Consider the following 26,839-nt stretch of genomic DNA (forward strand, 5'->3'; position numbering starts at 1 on the left):
TAAAATAAAATATTTATTTATTTAAAAATTAATTATTAATATCCAATCAATTAAAAACCACCAATTCCTAAATATGTCACATAGAAGGCAAATGTATTGTACATACTATTTAATTTTACGTTTACATTATAAAGGGTAATGTGAGGTAATGTAACCTTGCAAAACATGATGCACTGAGGCAACCTTTTGATGTAATTTTGTTTTTCAGCATTCATGTATTGACTATGTATTATGTATCATTCACTTATCACTTTAAACCTAGAAAGTTTATGTGATCTCTGAAACCATTTAATTTAACCCGACTGGTTATTATTATATTTACGCAAAACACACACACATTTGCATTGTTTTACACCAAAATGTTTGTGCGAGCTCCCATTGGGAGCCTCAGTATGAAATGATCTAAACACAAGAGATCAGGTGGATTTGCCACTGAAACACAGATGAATGAAGTCACGCTTGGTCCACTGGGCAGGGTAATGGAGCAGATACCAGTATGCTGCCGGTTCATGTCCCCGCAGAGCCTTACTGCGGCTCTGCCCTTGAGAGAGGAATGTAACCTCGAACACCCTAATAAATATCACCACAACATTAAAGACGGCAGGTGATAATCTGCAGATCATCTCCTGTCTGATTTTGATGTACAGATAATCACTGGATGTTATAAAGAAATTGATCAATAGAACAACATATAATGGGTCACCATGAGAAATAAAAGCAACCAAGCTTTCCAGAAGGTGGTTATTTTTTAGAGCACTGTCTGTTTGTGCTGTATGTTTGAGGAAATGCAAAACTCAAACAGCTATAGCTGTTGCATGCAAACTACATCAGGAAGACAAACTTGTCCACAGCAAAAGTAACCACTTTAGATATGTAAAATAAATAAATAAATGTATAAAAACACGTGCAGGCTTCCATTCTGGAACAAATTGGCAAACTGACAATAACACAAAAGTAACTACTACTTTTACTTACAATAGGCTTCATTCATGAAACACAAGCAGAATCAAGTGTAAAAAAACAACACATTCTTATGTAAATGGTCTGAATTGAATGTGACAACTTGTGAAAGAATATCTTTACAAAGAATTCACACAGACATTCTTTAGAATGAGAAATTAGTATGAATGTTTTTCCAAATAAAATCAAATAAATGAATACATAATATTTATCATTATAGTTTATTTGTATTGGAAAATCTTACCTGCAAGAATAACAAAAATGCACTGTACACAGACATTGCAGCACAGGCCAATATGCGCATGCACACACGCACACGCACACACACACACACCCATTGTGTTTTCATGTTTTATGTGGACTTTCCATAGAGACAATGATTTTTGTACTGTATATTATATCCTCTTACCCTACCCCCATCACAGAAAACAATTTAGTGTATATATATATAGCTAAATAATAAATGCTCTATAAAATACACATTTCTAAATAATGTACATTAAACGTACAACAAAATTAATTCTGTTCGTCTTTGAATAAATCCCAATGCAATATCCTACTAATTTAAGAGTAACATGGTGGGGGGACATTTAAGAGGGACATGGTGATAAAAAAACAATGAGATGGGAGGAAAAATCATGTTACTGCTTTTGCATTCGCTCTAAAATGTTTTGCATCCCCCAGAGCAATTTTGCTTTCGCTTGCAAAACTTGAGTTCTTTGTGTGGGGGGCGGGACGCAAAACTTTTGCGAAACTTCTCGGCACAACGCAAAATAATTGAAATATAGTTATTCCTCCCATCCCATTTTTTTTCCACCATAATGTCCCTTTACTGGCCCCGTAGTAACATAATAATGCATTGCACATGTTTTTCTGAGTAACCTTTACTAAAGTTGATGACCCATTTACAATACGAATAGAAACGTCAAGATGAGCAGATTTAAACGTGGCTACCGAAGCGCAAGTCGCCATGATGTAAGGCAGCCTTAGCGGGTCTTTAATCTCTGTACCTTCCACCTGTTTCCATTCCCAGCTCCCAGTCTGCTGCGAGGCAGCGAGCTCCATATGGCCGGCCGAGACGGCATCTGGTATTTACTCCAAACAGGAGTTTTGGATAAGCCACCGTCCAACATCAACACTTACTGCCCAAAGTTACGAGTCATTCTATTTTTTCTTTCACCTGCAGAAAGGCTAATTTTGTGATGAAAAAACAAATATTGATGAATGGACAGCACTCAAGGATAGCCTTTTAATACAAAAGCAGGCAAACGCCGCGTTCTTCGTCTAAGCAGAGCACCTAATCAGCAGAAACATATTAGGAACAATTTCATTAGGGTTGCCGAGCCAATTGCACTTTGTGGCAGGCATCCAACGGCGATGGTAAATATTTCAGCACACTCGACTGTACGAGTCTCCGTCGCAGAAGGTTTTTTACACAATGGCATCGGTGGAGATTAAGACAAAGGACGGCGAACACATGCATTACTTCCAAACTAATTAAAAAGCATTTATTTAATCAGGACAGAAAAAAGACGATGGGAGAGAGGTTGAGACAAAGATGGAGAGAGAGAAAGGGCTTTGTTTTCTCCATTTCCTGTCCTCCATTTTCTTGTGAGCGATAGGTTCACAATTAGCAGGTGACGGACGCACTGGAAACGTTTGCAGCTTGCGGCACAATTAAGAAAGTTACAAATTGCGCGGGCTAATTGTCTTATTACACCAACTGTTGTGTTGCGTTCACCTCACAGGCTGCATTGTGAGAGGGCACTCAGGAGAAGAGGTTACCCGCGCTAGACGTCGTCTGTCTAAACATAGCGAGCAGCTGGGAATACAGGACATCGACTTCATCCTAATTAGGACGTTTTCCCCCCCACCGCTTTCCTGCAGATGTTTACTTGGTGTCGCTGAAAATGACACAACAGACCAAACCAAAGCTGATTTGGGTTCAAATGCATGTAAATCGCTGCTAGAAAACAAAAACAAAAACAGGATTATGCTGGACTTTCCCGAAAGCAACGCTAAATGAATCTGAGAGAGCACCTGTTCGTTTCAAGTCAGCCACAAAGTCATTTCCTCCTGCGTGATGACTTGATGCACTTACAACCATTTTGTAAATGGCTCCTTTTTAAGATACTACACTCTCTGAAGTCTGAGGAAAAAATTAAATGAACAAAACAGACCAAAATAAAAATATTGTTGAGTACAGGGAAATAGGAAATCTGGAGCATTGTTGCTGAGAACCTGAGATGCATTAAGAATCATTTTTTTAATTGCTTCAGAACTCCCTGAATCAAATTCAAAATGAATCTCGAGGCACTTGAAGAATCCATCCCTAATTCCTGCTGGACATTTTCGGTTTAAACTAACATTGTGGGCCTGGTAACTTCATTTCTGTCATGACAACTCACGGGAGATTGGTATGGTAATAGAGATGGATATGGCAATGCTAATGTATTTGATCTGGGCAGAATAGATCTGCTGCTGCAGAGCAAGTACAGAAACTTGCTATTGCCAATACATTCACAGACATTGATGTGAGCATGTAAGACATGCGGCTGCTGCACATGTAACATACATGATTTAATCCTCGTAGCAGATCTATACAGGTGGAGCTGGGGAAGGTGGAGGGTTTCTGAAAGCGCGCTGCATACTGCTAAAAGCAACACTACTGGTATTTGTTTGAATGTTGAGCCATAGCTCATTGGCCGCTGATGCAACAACAGCAACCAATCAGCTGTGCAATGTAGATAATGACGTGATTGCTACCAAATTAGTTAAAGACCTATAAGCCTGCACCATCTAGAGTTTCATGACAGAACTATGTGTTTTTACTGATTTGTAAAAATGGTTCCATTTACACTTGACCACATAAATGGGTCTCTACAAAACGAATATAAATCCGATCTTCGATTCCTGCACAACAAGAGATACTCATCTACTCATCTGCGGTGGTGCGTGTTGCAGTAGCGCTGTCATATCTGGCTATAGGCATATCTGGCATGTCATTTAGCCAATAACATGTTTTGACACAGATAATTTTTTTTTTACATTTTGGGAGGTAAATTTGACATATCAACCAGATGCATTAAAATTTGTCCAGTTTCATTTGGAATGCGTCTCAAACCACCTTCTGAATTGGTTTGAGTGATCAGATTTAAATCCATCTCACAAGTGTGAATTTAACCTAAACCTAAAAAATGAAACCTATTTTTTTAAATCCTATTTAAAATCCTAATTTTAAAATAACCAATATGTATCTATGCAATAATCTGACCCGATTATAAATTATAACCCATATATTATTATTTGTTCTGAGACTTACCAGAGTCTATTACTTTTGAAAAAAAAAAAAAAAATAGATTTAAAAAAAAAACAAAAAAAAACATGAAAGCCAAAAAGTAATGCATCAAGAGATATGGTTCGCCCAGTATTTAACCTCATTAAAAATAACTTGTGCCTTGAGAGCAACACACCCACATTAAATAGATCCCCGTGTGACAAGGCCACATTTGTGTTTGCAAAGATGTCCAAGTGTTATTTTTTCACAGTCTCTGTTAAACGAGCACATGTGCTATACAAGCGCCCTCAAGATACTATTAATAAAGCATGGGGGTGTGCAGCCATTTGCAAGCAAGGTTAATGCGAGCCTGTCTTCTGCGGTGTCCCTGGTTGCGTGTTTACATCCTTTGCTTACTATCGGGACTGGCTGTCAGAAGAAGGCCCGATAGGATTGTCGGAGGGGGCCGTGGGACGTGTTCCTGTCTGTGAATGCACACACACACACCCTCTCCCTGTCCATCAGAAGACAGACTGCAGTGCATAGACACGCCCACTTGACAACCATGTGTCCTACATACACACGGCTGTGCCACATCCTCACTCTCCTTCAAGAACACATAACAAAACATCTCTAGTTTACGAATCAGGCTTGTTGTGAAAACGAACATCTCGGATGACTAAATGGAATTAATTACTAAATGTAATTGCCACAAATAAAGTATATGAAGAGCTATATAAATATAAAGCCTCTAAATAAACAATTTAATGAAGATTTGTATACATATGATAAGAAAGAGTGTGTGTATATATGTATATATATATATATATATATATATATATATATATACACAGTACACACAGTGTATAAGGACACATTTTTTCTCGTTTTTGACCGCTGGCACATTGGTAATCTAAAATGTAATCTATATGTAATCTAAAATATAGCAGACATATGTAGGAAAAAAATAAATGGCTCATGACTGTTAAAATCCAGGTGGAAGGCATGCTCCATGTGGTTATTCGCTGGCACAATACCACATATATCAGGTATGCATTATTATGATAAATATCTTTCCCCAGGTCTTTCCTACAGGGGCATTTTAAATACAACATGGTAAAATAGATCTAAACACCATTTTAAAGGCCTATATGTCAAATGAATAAAAAAAAATGCCTGCAAGATAAACTACCAATTGTAATGCATAATCATTATATTGTCTCATACAATAAAAAGGCATCATTGTTTCATAAATATATAGGTTTCATATGTATATATATATATATATATATATATATATATATAGTTGTGGTCAGAATGAATGGCACCCATGGTAAATATGATAAAAAATGGCTGTAAAAAATATATCTGCATTGTTTATCCTTTTGATCTTTCATTCAAAAAAAATTCTAAAATCTAACCTTTCATTGAAGTAAAATAATTGAAAGTGCGGGGGAAATCAAAATCACATTATGAAATAAATGTTTTTCTCCAAAACACATTGGCCACAAATATTGGCACCCTTTTATTAAATACTTTTTGCAATCTCCTTTTGCCAAGATAACAGCTCTGAGTTTTCTCCTATGTCTGATAAGTTTGGAGAACACCTGACAAGAGATCAGAGACCATTCCTCCACACAGAATCTCTCCAGATCCTTCAGATTCCCAGATCCATGTTGGTGCTTCTTCTCTTCAGTTCAGCCCACTCATCTTCTATTGGGTTCAGGTCAGGGAACTGGGATGGTCATGGCTGAAGCTTTGTTTAGTGCTCAGTGATACATTTTTTGTGTTGTTTTTGAGTTTGTTTTGGATCATTGTCCTGATGGAAGATCCAACCACAGCCTATTATAAGATTTCTAGCAGAAGCCATCAGGTTTAGATTTTTTATCTGTTGATATTTGATAGAATCCATGATGCCAAGTATCTGAACAAGATGTCCAGGACCTCCAGCAGAAAAAATAGTCCCACAACATTAAAGATCCAATGGTATATTAAATTGTACACATGGGGTACGTTATATCCTTGTGTGCACAAAACCCATCTGTGTGTTTGCTGCCAAAAAGCTCTTTTTTTAGTTTCATCTGACCCTAGAACCCTGTGCCGTTTGAAGATCCAGTCGTGTCTGATATGCTGGAGTTTGTTTTTGGATGAGCGAGGAGGATTTTTCTTGAAACCCCCCCAAACAACATGTCGGGATGTAGGGGTTGATTGATTTTTTTTAATGCTTTTTGACCCCAAGGCTCAACTAATCTCTGCAATTCTCCATCAGTGATCCTTGGAGAGTCTTTGGCCACTCAATCTTTCCTCCTCACCGTGCATTAAGACAATATAGAGACACATCCTCTTCCAGGCAGATTCATAACATCTTCAGTTGATTGGAACTTCTTAATTTTTGGTGGAAAAAAATGGTGGAAATGGGGATTTTCAATGCTTTAGCTATTTTCTTACAGCCATTTTCTATTTTGTGATGCTCAACAATCTTTTGCTGCACATCAGAACTATATTCTTTGGTTTTACTCATTGTGATGGATGATTAAGGGAAATTGGCCTATGAGTTTCCTCATATTTAAACTCCTGTGAAACAAACAAGTCATAGCTGGACAATTTCATGTTCCTAGTGCCCTTGGTGTGCTAAAAAAAGGTACATATTAATGGGAAAATACTTCAGAGATATTTTACTCGTAAAAAAATTCAAGGGGTGCCAATAATTGTGGCCAACGTGTTTGGAGAAAAACATTTATTTCATAATGTGATTTACCCCCCACTTTCAATTCTTTTACTTTAATGAAAGGTTAGAGTTTTGCAAATTTTTTAATGAAAGATCAAAAGGATAAACAATGCAGATTTATTTTTTACAGCCATTTTTGATCATATTTACCAGGGGTGCCATTAATTGTGACCACAACTGTATATATGTGTATATATATATATATATATATATATATATATATATATATATATATATATACAGTATAGGGCTGGGTACCGTTAAAAAACTTTCGATATCAATAAGTTGAATTCGATATACCGCTTCCTGGGCGATAGGCCTACTTTTTATCGATACCAATTCTATGAAATCCATTTTAACAAGATAACATTAAATATTACCTAAAAAAAAACAACTTTGGCTTTATTTTTTCAATTTGATGACGTGCATAATGCTGCGCAAAGCATTGGCAAAAGTAGCCTAATGATTATGTGTCAGAAAACACTATTAAAATGTCTCCTTGCTATTTTTTCCTGAGTCACTGTTGGCTGCAAAGATAAAGTTGACGTTGCTGACTCGTCATCTCCGCAGTAATAGTGAATGCTCACGCGCCTATAGAGAGAAATGCACCTTTCATTTGGATTACATAAGAGTATTAGTTTTTTATTCTAATTGGTTGGTTTAAAAGTAGTAATTTCAAGCTTTCTATATGCCTATTTCCAGTGGCGTAGGTTTGATTTTGAAATTGGTGGGGACGGGGACATCAATATATAAATATATTTTAAGTTTTGATCGATTATTGCTAGGGATATATCAGTGTCACTGGATATTGGTAGGGACACGTCCCTAGCGTCCCTACTAAATTCTACGCCCCTGCCTATTTCTCATGTCTGTGAGGCAAGTAGTCTATACGCTGAGTTTCGGTTCATTTTTGACCAGTTTTTCTTGCAGTCGAAGACAGAGCAACTTTCTACTCTTACGTTTATTCCGTGTACTGTCAAGTGCATAACCAGATTTGAAGCGTTGCTGGTAGTGTTGTCAAAAGTACCGACTTCGGTACCAAGTTTTTAGCACTGTTGGACGGATTCTTAAACACCTCTAGTTGGCCATTGCGTTTACTAATATATCCGCTTATAGACGCCTGCTTTCAAATGCTCCCATGTGTATCTGTGTAAGCGCTCGGTGGAGACAGGTTTTTGAAGCATTGATCATTGTAGCCAATCACAGACATTTATGTTGAGCGCGTGAACACAATGGCCAATCACAGACATATGTTGAGCACGTGTTGAGCGCATGAACAAAATGGTCAACCAGAGGCGTTTAAGAATCCGTTCAACAGCGCTCAAAATGCTAGAGAGAAATGCTGGTAGTGTCACATTTTAAACATTTCAGTACCGACTTAATACAGAAGTCAGTACTTTTGACAACACTAGTTGCCGGCATTTTGAAATATAGCCACACTTTTGATCTTTTCCTGCCATAACTGGATAACTGCCGTAAACTAGTGTCTTTCCTTGATGCCTCGCCACAGCCAATAATGCTGCATGCTTATTGGCTCACTGAGATTAAGTAGGTGAGATTAACCCCTTAGGTATCGAAATTTGGAAATTCGGTCGGTGCCTAAAAAGTATCGAAGTTTAAATAAAAAAAACTAAAAAAAACTAATATATAACAGTAAAAGCAGGATACTAAAATATAAAATAAATGGATAGTAAAATATAAATGTAAAAGCCGGAATGGGTGGTTGTAAAAAATAAAAGACTAAGCAATTCGAGACTGAATCAGATTCCCGAACGACAATAACAGGGTAAGCAAACATGACAATCACATGAATAAGAGATGAAGCTTAACCGCGAGTACTGGCGTGTGAAAAAGCTTGTTGATGATGTGTATAGAGAGGATGTGCTCAAGAATGAGATTTGAGCTTTGTGGTGGTGCCGTACATATAGGAGAGGTGAAACGTAAGCAATGACAGTCAATTTGCCACTGCGAGTTAGTCATTCATGCACTATAAGACAGGGAATTACAGACCAGGCTGGAATGTTTATACATGAGTGTCTATTGCAATTTGCCAGTATTCAATATGAAGCAAAAAACAGCGAATGCATTCTGCGGCAACAATACTACTCAGTCTATTATGACACAAAATACACCGCTGAATGTATATTTGAAATTTTTTTATGAAAATGCCTACAAGATAGAGTTGTAATCATCTGCCAGGGCTGTGATGCTTTTCAAACTAATTAAGAGAAAATCAGGATGTTTAATTAAATAAATTAAATGGCAAAATGCTAGCATCAAACAATTGTTTTTAGCTCTTTAGTTTATAAGTGTGTATTGTTTGACAAGTTTAGAAAATCATACAACAAAAATAGCTTTATTTATGCTTTCTCATGATCAGAAATACCAATCTATCCCAATATTCAAAGATGTCAGAGCTTGTCCATTTTCGAGTGAGTAGTGAGGACACTGTGCAATAGAGGACCCTCTATTTCCTTCCTTTCTGTCTGTCTGTCTTACTGACAGTTTGAGGATCCCAATGTATCTCTTTTTAATACTTTTCATTGGTTAAATATTTGCAAAACCCACAGACAGACGTAAAAGGTGACCAATTGTAATGATTTATGAAAAAAAAAAGAAGAAATATGGAGATATGAGGTAAATTATGAAATTTTGAGTTTCAAAAATCCTGTGAGTATGAGAGATTTCTGATACTGCAAAAATCCCAACCTGACTCTTATGTTCTGAAGCTTACCGTGGAAGATTCATTCATTCATTACATATGTCATCCCTTGTTGTGTATGCGTGAACGAGCACACGCATATACACACACACGGGTCATTTAGACCCAGTGCTCAAAAAAATTATCTTGTACCTGAGTACATTTGTGTACCGGGGTCTGTGATAGGCTTTTTCAGACGAGCTCTAGAGAGATGAAAAAGCTTGAGCCGTGTCTCCGAAAATAATGAATGCATTACTATTGAAAACACACCGGGCCAGAAGTCAACAAACTTAATTCAACCAGATTTATATACAAACCAATTTGTGCACCAAACAAGGATAATCCACAGAGCACGCATACCGTTCGATGTTTCGCCCCAGGTAATTGTGATTTAGTACATCGTCTCTCGGGCGACAGACGACGGAGGTCGATGCATAAAAGTTACAGCATCAAAACAGTGATGTCAGTCACATCCCTACCTTAAGAGCTAGGCCTTTATTTATAGCTTTATTGGGTTAATTAATTAGGTTGCAGTGGCAGCAGGCTAATGATTTTATTATGCTGCATATTGTGGGAGAACGGACGGGGAAAGGGAAGGATGATGAGGAGACGTGATGAAGGTTATACATTGTTGGCAAATGACCGTTACGCCACTATGTTGCAATTAGAGTGTTTTAATGAGTTGGAGGGGGATGCATTAGCATTTATAGTGTGGTACAAGGTATCAACAGGGCAAAACGACACAAGAGAGAGCATGGCATGGCTAAAGCTAAAGTTGTTTATATTAGCAGTTTTTTTTTTTTCAGGGGCAATTGTAAGATTTCAGTCTTAGGAAGGCTTAGCCCCTTGAAGTGTGCCATGTTTTCCTTAAATGCATAGTTCACCAAAAAAATTAAAGTCTGTCATCATTTACCCACCATCATATCATTTAAAAATATTTGTGATTGACTCTTCTGTGCAAACACAAAAGAAGATCTTTTGAAGAATGTCCATACAATGAAAGTCAATGGGGTCCAATATGGAAGCAAATAAGAGACATAATCTGCTGAATTTGAGCAGTCGAATTTGAGATCTGAATTTGAGCAGTCGAATTTGATCAACCTGAATCTATTTTATCTGAAATTCTGTAAGTTGATTTTTTTTTTGTATCTGAATTTGTGAGCATTGAAAAATATTCATCAAAATTCAGGTTTTAAAAATGGAAATCAAGAATTTTCATAGGCCTATTTAAATGCCAGAGGTAAATTCGAAACAAATAAATTCAGATACATGGTTTCCAAAGTAAAATAATTTTAAAGGGGTGAATTTTAGAGCAAATAAATTCAGATAACTGTTTTTCAAAATAAAATATTTCAAAACTAAGTATTCAGTGGCTGTTAAATTTCAAATAGTTATGTCTCTTATTTGCTTCCATAGTCCAAATCAACCTTGGATCCCATTAAACATCATTGTGTGAATGGACAAAAAAAGAGAGAGAGACTTTTTTCAAAATAATCATCTTTGCGTTTCACACAATTAAGAACAACATACATGTTTGGAATGACAAAAGCATGAGAAAATGTCCATAGAATGTCAATGGGCTCCAAAACAACCTTGAAAGTCGATGGGCTTCAAAACCTTGATCCCATTGACTTTCATTGTATGAAGAAAAAAAAACATCTTTTGTGTTCCACAGAAAAAAATGTCGTACAGGTTTGGAAAGACAAGAGAAGATAACACAATTTTTATTTTTGGATTAAATATCCATTGTTCCTCAAGACATGTAAACTTTTTCTTTCTTTTTTTTGTTGTTGAAAAAAATATATATGTATTCAATTTATTTTACTTGTAGAGAATTCACTTTCAAGAAATAAAAACATTTTTAAGTAACGCACTTACATAAGCTTTTCTCAAATGAACATCTCGATTTCATGCAAACAAAAGGCTCTTTCTAAATATACGATCATGTTAAAAAATTGTGTACTGTTTATTAAAATAAGGGGTTGACACTTCTTACCCAACTACCCACTATATTTTATGCAATCAAAACAAAGCAACTTTGCACATGATGTAGCTGGATGTTGTAACTTTGGCACCACTTTGACTTTACGTACAAATATAAGGCTGCAAATAAACTTTTGCATTTTAGTAGATTATTTTTTAATAATAATTAAGGGAAATCACATAAATCACACATTTTCAGGGGTCTTAAGATGAAAGACACTGGGCTGAAGTCCCCCTTAAGAAAGTCTCGAATTGCCTTTGAAGTAACATTAACGAACTAAACTAAATTCAACATTCATCATGTTTGACAAACACAACTGCAGCCAACTGGATCCAGAACTGAGAACGTCATTACTGATGCAACTTAACACATCTGAAAGCCTCAAACTCTCCCAGTCTGCGTAAACATTTCATGCTATGACGACTGGGGCCCGAATGGAAGAGATTAAGACATAGATGGATGAGAGAAAGGGGGCATGACATCTGGAGATGGGGTAGAGCGCTCGGATTCAAGTCAATCTTTTGATATTGATTGCATCTGGGGCAAATTCATTTCCAGCACATGATCTGAGAGCAGAGAGCGGCGATTGCTCGCCGGTGGGATATGGGAGGGTGCGAGGAGGTAGCGTCCTATCAATTACCCTGAAGTGTGTGGCTTTTAAACATCGGGATGCTGCCTTAGATGGCCCTAATCATTGTATCCTTTCCTTTGATGATTTGGCATTTGGCTCTGGATGGGATGTTGTTATGGGTTCCTGGCTCCAAGAAAAGAGCATGAGGGAAGGGATGAAGGGAGGCACGCAAGGGAAGGGGAAAGAAGATGAAAAGTGAGAGAGAGTGCAGACGGGGAGGACCGTGATGACCTCATCCAGAGGACCGAGCGACTCGAGTCTCATTCAGATATGGCTATAAAGATGTCATCTGTCATAGTTTGTCTGATCATTAAGCGATTTAAAACTCAGCTGCCTTCAATATCTCCTGCCAGCCCTCAGGACCAAGAGCTTTCTGACAGGTGCTACAGACGGCGAAGCTTACACAGCATTTAGCTCGACAGCAAAAGTTTAATAAACACATTCTGAGCTCTGTGGAGAACAAATAGGTGTCTTTTGGTTATCACAGATTAGCCGTGTCTGAGCAACGCTAGAGATGCGGTGCAAATTGGTTTTAGGAGAGACATAGATCTTAAAATGTCTGCAACTCGCACGCTACAAGTGTAGAAAACTAATAACATCTCAAGTCAAACTTAGTTAGGAAGAGTGACAAGATGGACAAGTAAAAAAATAGGGCTGGCAATCAAACAAAAATGATAATTACATAATATCGCAAATAATTGCATATATAAATACTAGCTAAAAAAATGTCTTTGAAAGTCAATATATTTTATTTTTATTTCCATCGAGTTCTGAATTTTTTATTTCAATTCCTCTCACAGTAAGAACATCACTTTATGAAAGTCAGGGGGCATAACAAAGAAATATTAAAATTGTAAATAAAAAAATTTGAAGATAAGGAATAGCCATTTAATATATATGTAGAATAAATTAAAGCTATATTAAAACTGTAAACAATGAAAAATAAAGATATAAACCTAATAAAAATTATGTTTACACTTAAACTATATGAAGACTTCAGATACAAAACCCTCTAAGTGCGTCTGACATTTTTCCTGATATTTGTCTTAAATTAGCATTTTTATGTTTTTAATTTGACTCTATCAGTGACATTTTGGAAAATAAGGTATTTCAATAACTGACTAATAAACTTTTCTTTGCCATTAAAGTGAAATTACTCAACCTAAACATAGGAGCCTGATAAAAATGCTAATTTAAAAGAAAAATGTCAGATAGACAGACAGATTAAAATGTACAATTTTATAGATTTGTGAATCTAACACTCTAATGCATAGTCCACTTGCATTAGAGTCTTAAATACATCCATCGAATGCAAATATCGTATTCCATCTGGATGACTCAGGCCTGCCATAACTACAGTACTGTCATTTAAAACAGCCCAGGGAAGCAGTTAAAAAGATAAAAACTTGAGGCCTCTCCAAACATCATGCAAAATGATTACCCTTGACTCAAGCAAAAGAGCCTAGCGCACTGGAAATCTGTTCCTTCAATGCTCGCATTCCATCATTCCTGCTGCACAGTGCTCTCCCATTACCAAACAGGCTCTCCGTTAATGTCCTGCAAGAAATCTAAAGCTATCATCTAATACAAACTGACAGATGATAAAAATACAGATTCATTAAAACGCCAGCACCGGAGCGCCAGGAGGCAGAGCCAGGGCTGAAGGAAAAATAGGACCTCGGGCAGATATGTATCTGTCATTAGGCTAGCAGAACAGTCCAGTGTCTCACCCCCTTCAACGCTCCCTAATAAGGATTAATTTCCTGCGGTGGTTACACCTGCAGCTAATGGGACAAGGCCGACCACAAGGTGCGCACCATCAGCACGCTTATTGTCAGCCAAAGCTCCCTGTGGTTCACAGGAGAAGGTCATCAGTCTTTTAGACGGGTTTGATTCTTTCAAGAGGGGAACGTCAGAGAGGAAAATATTAATAAAGTGCTGTGATTTAAAAATCATTTGATATGCATGGGGTTTTTAGAGAGCCCAGTTAACTCGTGTTAAATATCGATGTGCTAAAAGGAAAGGTTGTGATATGGCAGTATGCATAATGTGATTTACTTAAGCAGAACATTTACCAAGATCTACACCTATTTAAATCAACCAATCAGATTTAAGACTATAGGGTTTATAGATACTGTTCAAAAGTTTGGGGTCGGTAAGATTTCTTATCTTATGCTCACCAAGGCTGGCTTTATTTGACCAAAAACGGCAATATTGAAATATTATTAACATTTAAATAACTGTTTTTATTTGTAATAAACTGTAAAACATAAAAACATGTATATAAATAAAAAATGTAAAGGGGAAAGCTGAATTTTTTGCAGTTTTCAGTGTCACGTGATCCTTCAGAAATCATTCTAATATGTTGATTTTGTGATAAAGAAACATTTCATAGTATTAGCAATGTTCAAAACAGTTGCGCTCATTAATATTTTTATGGAAACATGATGCTTTTTCCAGGATTCTTTGATGAATAGAAAGTTCAAGAAATAGCATTTATTTGAAATGGAAATCTTTTGGAATATTATAATGTCTATGTCCTAATTTAATGCATCCATGCTGAACAAAATAATTAATTTCTTCTTTTTTTTATAAGTACTGACACCAAGCTTTTGGAATTGTAGTGTATATACACTGAGATATTAAATGATTATTTATTGGCTTTCATTGTATGGATAAAACAATTGAAACTCTCTTCAAAATATCTTCATCTTAAACAGGCATCCACCGTAAAGACATCATAAAAGTGAAATCTATTTACAGCTATATCCTGATTCACTATGCTCAAGGAATAAAAACGTATTCATCTCTATAAACAGCATTTGTTGCATCCTCAGAGCTGTTATTGAATCTATTGCTATGGTGCATCATGCTATTTCTACTGTAACAACACAGGATTGCTTCCAAGATAGACACTATTCTTTGTCCACCATGACCATAATTCTATAAAGGTAAACCTCTGCCTCTGGATGTGAACAAGCCCAAGGTTTATCATTCTTTTTGGTGTCTGGAGCACACAAGCAGAGAAAATAAGGACATATCTTTCAGTGCATTGTGTTTGTATTGAAGTTGCTTGAAGTAAATAAGTTTCTAAAAGGCCCTCAAGAGTGCCGTTATACTCAGGCACTTTGTCAATTTCAGACTGAAATGGTTTCTTTCTAAACTTTCTGAACTTCTTTCATGGAAACAAGTGGAAGAAATAGTTTCTGGTATACCTCACTTATGTCACTTTGATAGAAACATCACAGTGGTAACACAGTTTTGCACTTGCTGACTGAGGTCAACACTGGATGTTGCTTGACATTTTTTGACTAAACGGTTGGAGATAAATGTCCCATGCTGATCTATGCTTGAGGGCTTTCTTCTGGGCTGACAGGGCTGAAATATGCATTCCAGTAAAATGAGATAGAACACAATTGGGGCATGAATTCCTTGACAGTTTTTCCCACTGTTTTATAGGTAATTCTGGCTGTTCTCAATGCAGATCCAAGTGATTGCATGGGAAAATTACAAAATGGCTCCTGTTGAGCAACTGAGCTCTACTTTTTGGTTTTTAGTCTTACTTAAAAACACGATCACTTGATATGGAAGCACAACTCCCGCCCCGGACGAAGGCTTGTATGCCGATAGCCATAGAAATAAAGGCTTTTTTAACTTTTCTAAAGAGAGTGCCTTGGATGTTCCTGATGATTTCTACATGTTTTTTCTATTCAAAGACCACCTCAAACTTATTCACTTGAGTCCAGGAAGCGCTTCTCTATAGACATTTGGTTATATGGAAGCACAACCAGTTGGGAAACCAATGGTGGGGATTTACTGCAAAAAAATCAGCTGAGATGAAATAAGCAAAGTCAGTCTACACAAAATTAGCCCACACAGAACTTCGCTTTGAACCTCTCTGCACCAAAACAACAGCAGCAAAGGGTCTGTAACTCTTTATAGCAACTTTTTATAACTCTTCTTCTCTTATATTGCCAGAAAACAGAAGAGAAAGATCATCATCTTTAATGCTGTTTGAAAGAAAGGTGCTCTGTCAAAACAGTTAAGGCTGTTCTTTTCTCTTTTCTTGGTTTCAGATAATAAAAGCAATCCTTTATCATAAAAAATAAAAAGATATATCCTTTAGCCCTTGAATGTTCCATCCCATATAACAAAATATTTCATTTTAATGTATTTTAAATGTTACCATGTACAAAAATGATGGATGGATGGATGGATGTTTCATTGCTCCACATGCATCTCAATGCTTTCAGTAGAGATCTTTGTGCCTTGTGAAAAAAAAAACTGCTGCTAGCTAATGTATAGACTATATTCTTCAGTACTCAAAGTTTGTATTTTCAAATGTGCTGTGGAATTCTGTGGGGTCCTTTAATGGGTAATTGGGGTGGAATGAGTTCGCTGCTAAAATGCCAGAAGGTTCCAGGTTGAAGTCTAGAGAGAGATGATTACAGGGAAGAGGCTTGGGTAATTGACGGCCATTGAACAAAGGGATCACTGCTTCCACAGAGTTTGGCCAACACTGCTACAGGCCTTGCATTTAGCCAGCCTGTAATAATGAAGCTGTGTGTCTTTGTTCGTACTGCAGCCAATATATCCATCTCAATACTTTTTAAGGCCCTGTTGATCTGACAAGTAGTCAAATGGTTTAACTTAGAGCAGAATTTAGTCTGAAATTGCGAGGTACTTTGTATGAAAACATTTGTGGATCTACATAAACCCGAAATGTGTGAAAACGGTGGCGTCATGCGCATGCATATAACGTTATTAGTCTATAGGTGTGTAGTGTTTCTTTACTAAGTGAGATCGCCAACTACTGGTCTGGAAGATGAATGCAGCATTTTTAGTCACTTAATTGTTACATTTTAAAGGTGTAGCTTAATGTCTGACAAAAGACTTTCATTAATAATGACTCATGCTTGCATTACGTCAGTTTTTCTATTCTCAGTTCCGGCTCAGTTCAACCCCTTGCGTGTGAAAATGAAGCGGTACTGGAAATAAATAATAATAATAATAATAAAGAAAAAGAATAGTATGCTATTAATCTATTACATTGCACTTTCTCAAAACCCTTGCTGTAAACACCCACAAACACAAGCCTGGCAGATTATAAATCAGTCATTTTGCCATTAAAGATTCATGCAGTTCATAAAGCATAACTCTGGGTGTTTATATATACATATGTTTTTCCACACTTAATATGATTTTTCTGGCTTAGCCTGTGCATCGAATGGAGTATCTTTCAAGAGGGGTTTAAAGAAACAGGGCCACTCATTATTTTAAGAACCATCTGCTAGTCGGGGTACAGACTGCAGAAGGATCTATTTCCTCTTCTACTCGATGATCTCCTGTAGCTGCGTTTGAACTTGAAATATTTTGGTTATCAGCCCAGCTTCTTAACCACTACGCCACCACAACAAAACATTCAGAAGAGGGAATGAATCTAATTAAATTAAACATTTCATGGTCTACCAACTATAGCTACACTGGCTCCAAAGTCACCATCCACAGCTAGTCATGCCTCATTCCCTCCACGTCCTCCACTCTCCAAGTACAAAATGACAAATCAAGCAGCTTTACAACCCATCCATGTGCTTCTCAATAGCCACCAGGCACTGTTTGATTGTGTATCAGCTTCATGGAGCAGCGGATATTGGCTTTGTTTGCCTACGGCTTCGTCGTTTTTCATCTGGATCCCTTTTTTTTTCATTTGGTATCTGAGTTCACTGAAATGTGTACAATTAGGATCCCAGGAAAGACTAATAAACAAATTTGACAAATTGCCAGTGCTCAAAGTAGAATGAATATACAAAATGAAAGAAATAAATCCAATTTCCAATCCGCTTGTCCGATGTTAAAAACTAAAAATCAACATATACAGAAAAAATAGTAAAATTACATATACATATATATGTATATATAGAAATAATTGTGGAAAGTATCCGCAATAAGGTTTTCCCAGAGAAAAAAAAAAGTTTAGAGAATGAAATATTCATGATTTGGACACGACATTGACACCTTATGCAATCAGCTGTATTGTTATTGCTTTGGCTTAGATGAATTAAATTAATCTTCATGGTCGCCTCCAGGTGCTTCAAAAGTGTTATCCTGCATGAGTTGCATTTCTCTGCCCACAAACAAATCTAATTTATTTGATTATTAAGCAACAAAGCAGCACAATATGACTGATGATATTCCATTGCTTTTTGGGGTTCAAAACAGGCTGGAGAATCAGAATTGCATCTTTAGAGGCCTGTAAAATTAAGCTGATTTAACAAAGCTTGCTTAGTTCGGGATTGTCTCCACATTGGAGATAGAACGGGCAAATCAGAGGCACACAGTGCCCGGAAACACAAGGTAGCGCCATTTCCCCCCCATGCACACCACTGAGAATCCAATTTTGGCTTGATTTGGAAGTCATGGAACCGCTCATAGGAAGTACAGAGAGAATAGAAAGGAGAGAAAGGATGCATTGAGGGAATACAGTCTGCCAGCTCCGGAATAATGTAAAATCCTAAAGACAGATAATTCACACACAGATTAGTCCGGATCAAGGCCGTGTGGAAGAGAAAACCCATCAGCGTCCCAAAAGGACTAGTGTGAATCCTTTTCTCAGGTGGAAATCAGAAGGTTTGCCAATTGTGCAAGATATTAAAATTACCATATGAATATGAAGTCTTTTTCATTCTGGTTAAAGCAGATTAAAATCTATTCGGGAAACTAATCATCAAAGTTCACAGCAAAAAGGATTTTTATTATTTTAAAAATATTAACATAAAATACAAATATTTTAAATATGTATAATCTTATAGATAACTATAATTTATTAGATTTAGAAAGTCAAAAAAAAATATATATACAGTATATTGATACAGTAACTTTATTTTTCAAAAGAGCATTACATAGTTCAAAATACTCAACAAAACTTCCACTCCCTTTATGTGGCTGAAACCACACAAATTCTTCTTAAATGTGAAGTTATCGAATCAATTTCACACCTTCGTTTCCTACTTCACATTTTCTTTCTCAAGCATATGCTTTTGTCTAGAATTCAATCTGTAAGGCACATGAGGGAATTTGCAGCCAACCTAAATTTAAACCAGAGTTCAATTTACTCTGGATATATGAATATGATGAAAATATGATGGGTCTTGCTAAGATTTACGCACTCCTTGAGCACACTAAAATTTTAGGCAAGGACAGAGACACCACAAATCACAGTCAATGTCGGTGTCACTCACTGTAATAAGTACGCTTTCATAAGCTTTAAAAATGGCAGCAGTCTTCAGACTTTAATTGAATCAGTTCTGTTTGGAATGGTACTCAAGGGGGCAATGAAGAGCTCGGGAATGTCTGACACCTTCTGTGTGGAGCAAAGTCGGATTACGAAAAATGTCTGTTGGTAGATATTCAAAGGTAAAAATGTGTATTCAAATTTTAAATGGCAACATTACAGTGATCCATGATTGAAATGATTCAATTCATGATTCATCAATTTACTGATTCACCAATGAACTGATTCACTGATTCTTTCAGCAGAAAGGCCCGTTCACACCAAGAACATTAACTATAACGATAAAGATAATTATATTGTTTTAAAAGTCATCATCACAACAACAACAACAACAACAACGATAATGACAGTACAACACTGGAATCACTTTCAAAATAAAAAAAATTCCAGACTTTAAAGAGACCAGGCATTTAAATCAGCAGATGCCAAAACTTCAGCGTGTGCTTATGATAAACAGAAAGCTATCGCACGTTGGTGTGGGCGCTAATATTGTTATCATGGTAACACTTTACAATAAGGTTCATTAGTTAACAACCTTAGTTAGCATGAACTAAGAATGAACAATACTTCTTCAGCATTAATTTCAACATGTACTAATACATTATTAAAATCAAAGGTTGCAATTGCTAACATTAGTTAACATTAGGTAACATTAGCTGTATTTTTATTAACTAACATTAACAAAGATAAATAAATACTGTAACAAATGTATTGCTCATTGTTAGTTCATGTTATTTAATACATTAACTAATGAACCTTATTTAAAGTGTTACCGTTATCATTATAGTTGTTAACGGTATCCACAGACCTTAACAGAGCACAGTAACAATTCTTGTTTAAATGCATGTCAAACATGACAAAATGAGTGAATTGCGGTTGAGTAAGTGAATCTGAATAATTCAGTAACCAGTAATTCAGTTTGATCTGAAATTGGCTCATTTGTTTGGGAACCAAACTACACTGCTTGTACCGTATCATGCAACTTTTTTCAAATAATGCATACTCAAGAAACAGAACTGCAATCAAAAAATTGGAAACATTTTTAGCATTAAAAAACATCTTGGTGTCCATTTGGTACTCACAAGTGGTGGGCTTGTTGCAGTTGTGCCCGTGCCGGAAATACTGTGGGTTCTCGATCACTGGGATACGGGTCATACCGATCACCACAGCGTCTGGCCCAGCGTCCAGGGTACACGGGGTTATGATGCCGTGATTGACGTGATGGAGGGGGCTGGCGGAGTCTTCTTCACCGCTGATCACAGCCACGGGTCCTGCAGAGAGAAAAAGAGAGCCATCACACAAAATGACATTGGTTGCTTAATGGAAAATGAATGCAGCGTAATACGTCTGAGAGGGAAAAGCGGGCAGGCTCATTTGTCAGAATAAACGTTATCTCTTAGAGCTGCGACTGGCCTCTGAGCTCTTCTCTGTCATTTGGTCACACATTAACCGCCTCGGCCTGATTCAACCCCAGAAGCCTCAGCTGCCGTGGCCCCGGGCCGCGATAAATACCGACTCCCCAAGTTTCCCAAAGTCCCATCATCGGCTCATTTAGTAGCGTCAACAAAAATACGCCCACATTCAGTTTTGGGCCTCCAAGCTGGCAATATAAAATGACAGGCCTAGACAATGAAGAAGGCCTGACGGGTGCCAATATGAGAGAGTTTCAGGACAGCTGACTAAACCAGCACTTTCATTGCTGAATTTATGTCATCCATTTTTTTGCATCATTTCTTCCATCATTGTTCCTGATAAATAAAATAAAAAACATTCATTATTTAATGTTTAAATAAATACAAATTTAAAGATATACAACATTGTTTGTAAGTTGTTGTATACATATTTAATATAGCAGACTGGTGAGCTCTGAATAAGTGAGCTAACATTTGAATGCTTTGAATGTTCGACAACATGATATATTGTGAGAACATACAGAAACACTCAGGGTGTCATTCAAGGCTTTTTCTAAGAGAGTTTCAGGGTCGAACTGAAGATTCACAGGGCTATTTAGTTCATAAGCTCAGGCATCTTGACACAAGGCCAATGAGTGAATTGGATATAGACAGAAAGAGACAGTTATTATTATTAATTGATATTTCAGTAGGTCATAGTACTCAAAGAAAGCTTCATGTTACAAATAAGCATAGCTGCTTCAGTGTTAGAGACACAAAGACTCATAAAAAAGAACATTCTTATGAAAAAACATGTAGAATATGCATTAGAATTGTTTTCCCCTCAGGGATTTTCCCCTCCTTTGGAAGGTATCATGACAGGAAGACAGTCGGTAAAGTAAGCCATACTAAAGGAAAAACAAGTAAACAAATATATAAATGAGCTGCATATTTTAAAATATCTACCAAATGCTTCACTCATTTGAATGACTCTTTTATTAGGAAGCATACAAGTCGTCATTAAGGTTTCATTTGGAATTTAGTTGAAATGCAAAATGAAAAAGACTTTTATCTGATCTCATTCTGCTCTTTGTGAACTTCAATCAGAAATCCAAATGTAATGAGCAGCCGCAATCGCATTTCTGGCTATAAATTGAGATTATTTTGAGACAATAACAGTGGTCTGCGGTGACATATTTAAGAGGAAATCTTGGGGAAAAGTCTTAATTAGTTTTAGCCTTTAAGACAGGAGGAGACGCTCAGTGTCAAATGACCCCTGCAGCTAATTGGGTCATTAAAATACTTTTCTTTTCTTTAATTGGAAAGTCTAAAAGCCCCAAAAGAACCATTCAAATAATTGTTGTAAATACTAAAAGTCTTAGCAAGGTGAAAAAAAGATCTAACACGATTACTCCTGTTCTTTCAAACCATCACCCTGATTATAGTCATATGGTCATTACTATTATTATTAATATCATTATTATTCAATGGCTCAAGTTATACATTCATTTTATCCTCAAAATGAATAGATGTTTTTAATAGCTCAGTTTTTGCTTCTACGTGCATTAGTAATATTACATATTAAGCCTAAAACTAAAAGCACTCCTTAAAATCACTCTTTGGTGTCTTCAGGTTATACTTAGAGATGCGCAAGGTCAAACACAGCTGTTAATGCGCTTCAAAATAAATACATAAAGCATATCAAATGGCACTTTCAAAATCCTATTATACAGCTGGCACGGTGAATTGAAGATCGCATTCACTCGCTGTTGCCTTTTGGCATTCTGAGTTAGAAACTCCATCAATAAAGTGCTGGAAGCAATTTAGGTGGCCGAACTGAAAATGGGTAGCTTCCTCCTGTTGTCATCATCTCCATTAACCTAGACAACTGTGTTTTATCCATAAGTTTCCATTTATTTTAAAGGACATCCTTCTCTGTCTGACAAAAAGACAAAAAAAATGAATTATCATTATCAATATATTCCAAAGGATGCGTTTTCAGAAATCATAGAAATAACAAAAATACATATATAAAATAAGCGCATGTATTATCAAGCTGCTTTAAGTGTACTTTGAGCTCTCTGCTGGGACTGAGCACTACATAAAACGCTTAAAAAAACACATTTCAGTGATGAATTACGTTTTTATTCCTTCTTCCCGTACAATGAAAGCCTAAAGGCCAATATTATTTAAGTGCCTACAAGGAGACATTATTTGATCTTTTCTTCTATTTATGCATCGGAAGAACAAAGTCAGTTTAATAAGATTGTGAGATGTGCGGAAGAGAACCAGCAAAACCTCCATAAAGACCGTTTCTATGGGGTGGGAGGGGCTAGAATGTAACTGGAAGTGCCTGAAATTAGATTGACGGCTGTGAGGATAATATTTTAAGAAATAATGTTACATTTTGGTGTGTTCCTCAAACCCATTAAATGCAGAAGAGAGCCCCCATTTCCATTTATATTCATAATATGGAAAAGAGCAGCCTGGACATTCTCCAAAACATTTCTTTTTGTGTTTCACTTAAAAAAAAAAAAGATACAGGTTTGAAACGCCATGAGAAAATAACGACAGACTTTTTATTTATGCATGAAAAGACTTTAAATGTGAATACCTGCAGCCATGTGTAAGAAAAAATGCTTGCCTTTTTTTTTTTTTTTTTTTAAACGCAGATGATGTGCTTCCCCTTTCTGGGCTGATTATCATACTGAATTCCACTTACAAGAAGTTCTCACACAGTTGTTAATTAGTGCTGAAAATAACTGCGGTAATCCTGCATGAGGACATGCACATGCAAACTCGCACACAAATTATCCCCTTGCTGTATGTAGCACAGCAACTTCACACAATTTGTGCCATATGAGTGACAGTACTGCATGATAGACATGTGTATTGTAACGCAGAATTACATTGAACTCACTTTTTGTCATCGCAATGATTTTTCCGAAGTATGATAATAGTGGAGCTGTCTATCACATCTAAATGAGGCAGGAGGGACTCATCAAAACGGAGCGGTTTCTGGAACGTATGGAACCATCCTAACCACAAATAACTGATTTGAAACCACATTGAAATATATATATATATATATATATATATATATATATATATATATATATACACTCACCGGCCACTTTATTAGGTACCCCATGCTAGTAACGGGTTGGACCCCCTTTTGCCTTCAGAACTGCCTCAATTCTTCGTGGCATAGATTCAACAAGGTGCTGGAAGCATTCCTCAGGGAGTTTGGTCCATATTGACATGATGGCATCACACAGTTGCCGCAGATTTGTCGGCTGCACATCCATGATGCGAATCTCCCGTTCCACCACATCCCAAAGATGCTCTATTGGGTTGAGATCTGGTGACTGTGGAGGCCATTTTAGTACAGTGAACTCATTGTCATGTTCAAGAAACCAATTTGAAATGATTAGAGCTTTGTGACATGGTGGAAGTAGCCATCAGAGGATGGGTACATGGTGGCCATAAAGGGATGGACATGGTCAGAAACAATGCTCAGGTAGGCCGTGGCATTTAAACGATGCCCAATTGGCACTAAGGGGCCTAAAGTGTGCCAGGAAAACATCCCCCACACCATTACACCACCACCACCAGCCTGCACAGTGGTAACAAGGCATGATTGTTCCATGTTCTCATTCTGTTTACGCCAAATTCTGACTCTAACATCTGAATGTCTCAACAGAAATCGAGACTCATCAGACCAGGCAACATTTTTCCAGTCTTCAACTGTTCAATTTTGGTGAGCTCTTGCAAATTGTAGCCTCTTTTTCCTATTTGTAGTGGAGATGAGTGGTACCCGGTGGAGTCTTCTGCTGTTGTAGCCCATCCGCCTCAAGGTTGTGCGTGTTGTGGCTTCACAAATGCTTTGCTGCATACCTCGGTTGTAACGAGTGGTTATTTCAGTCACTGTTGCCCTTCTATCAGCTCGAACCAGTCTGGCCATTCTCCTCTGACCTCTGGCATCAACAAGGCATTTCCGCCCACAGAACTGCCGCTCACTGGATGTTTTTTCTTTTTCGGACCATTCTCTGTAAACCCTAGAGATGGTTGTGCGTGAAAATCCCAGTAGATTAGCAGTTTCTGAAATACTCAGACCAGCCCTTCTGGCACCAACAATCATGCCACGTTCAAAGTCACTCAAATCAACTTTCTTCCCCATACTGATGCTCGGTTTGAACTGCAGGAGATTGTCTTGACCATGTCTACATGCCTAAATGCACTGAGTTGCCGCCATGTGATTGGCTGCTTAGAAATTAAGTGTTAACGAGCAGTTGGACAGGTGTACCTAATAAAGTGGCCGGTGAGTGTATATACACTATATATATATATATTTTAACAATTATAAATAAGTATAATAATAATGTATCTAATAGCAATGTTAATAATAATACAAATAGGCCTAATATTATGTTCACAATAATAATACAATAGTCCTATTTTTACTATTATTATAATTTGTATTATTATTGAATATATGCAGTGATATTTTATATGACAATAATTTAATAAAATATTATTATTAAATTATTCATAATAATTAAATTACAATTTCCATTAATGATATTATATTTTATTATATATTATACAATTATTTGTATTAATTTTGTATTAATTAATGCTAGTTTTAATAATTGTAATACATTAATAATAATAATACTATATTACAAATATATTGTAATATTATATAATAATTATTATTATGTAATATTATTTTATATAATACATATACACTTTAACATATATAATTCCAAATTATTATTATCATTATAATTTATATATATATATATATATATATATATATATATATATAATACATTATTATTATTTTTATTTATCTAGCTTAATTTCTTAATTTTCAAACTATGACAAAGTGTAAAATTTTACTTTATATTTGTAATAAAAAAAAAAAAAAAAAAAAAAAAAAAATCAACAACCCAAAATGAACAAAAAACGAAAGGGTTCTGAGGAGAATAAAATTTTGCACTTGGGTTTTGGAACAGGGCAAAAACGATATAAATCAGGTTTATCTTCTTACTCGCGTTTCTGATATGATCACGGATATATTTTGGAGTGTTTACACATGCAAAACGCATACTTAGCTAAACATTGGTTATCGTGACAAATCCAGAAGGAAACACGGTTTATCATGACTGAGAATCACACTGCACGCAGTTAGAGACGGGTATAATCAAAACTGATCTCAATCTCTCTGCTCTTTTTTCGAACGTACACTTAAACACGCACACACCTGCTGGGACCGATTCTGTGCAAAAGGTGACAGGGACGATTGATCCTGTTTATAAAGGCATCTGAACCCTAGCTGAAAGCCATTTGCCTGGAGTTGATGTGGCGTCCTTTGATGTTGAAAGTCCACTAAGCAGTGTATCTCAGGTAGCTGTAAAAGATAAAACAGGCACTATCCATGCCCAATTCTCTCTTATGGCAATTGTGCGCTGATTGCAATGCAAAGCAACCATGGAAGACCAGCACGAATAAATTACTCACATTACTTCCTCTGATCTCACCAATGTGCATTGAAGTGTCTCCTTGACATCAAACCACCTCGTTAGAGAGAGAGAGAGAGAGAGAGAGAGAGAGAGAGAGAGAGAGAGACGGAGAGAGAGAGAGAGAGAGAGAGAGAGAGAGAGAGAGAGAGAGAGAGAGAGAGAGAGAGAGAGAGAGAGAGAGAGAGAGAGAGAGAGAGAGTACAGACATGGGCAAAGGGGATGATTCATACTTTCCTTAGCATATGATCCTGATTGGAAGTGGTAGAGCTGGAAAATCAGCCATATAAAAACACTCAAGCCACTTCCTATGGCCGTAATTGCACTGTCCCTTCTGCTCGTTCCTGTGCA

General features: G+C 36.7%; 1 protein-coding gene across 2 annotated transcripts in view; it reads right to left on the reverse strand.

The window, feature by feature from the left end:
- The window catches only part of ntrk3a (neurotrophic tyrosine kinase, receptor, type 3a), a 219,456-nt gene that overhangs the window by 21,577 nt on the left and 171,040 nt on the right, over positions 1-26,839 (reverse strand). For both annotated transcript variants that reach the window (XM_056250806.1, XM_056250807.1), the window contains exon 12: positions 20,655-20,843. In XM_056250806.1, coding sequence (XP_056106781.1) covers positions 20,655-20,843 — 189 coding nt within the window. The remainder of the gene's footprint in view (positions 1-20,654; positions 20,844-26,839) is intronic.

The sequence above is a fragment of the Rhinichthys klamathensis genome, unplaced genomic scaffold (genome assembly GCF_029890125.1).
Source record: "Rhinichthys klamathensis goyatoka isolate OS25496 unplaced genomic scaffold, OSU_Roscu_1.1 h1tg000076l_1, whole genome shotgun sequence".
Taxonomy (NCBI): Eukaryota; Metazoa; Chordata; class Actinopteri; order Cypriniformes; family Leuciscidae; genus Rhinichthys; species Rhinichthys klamathensis.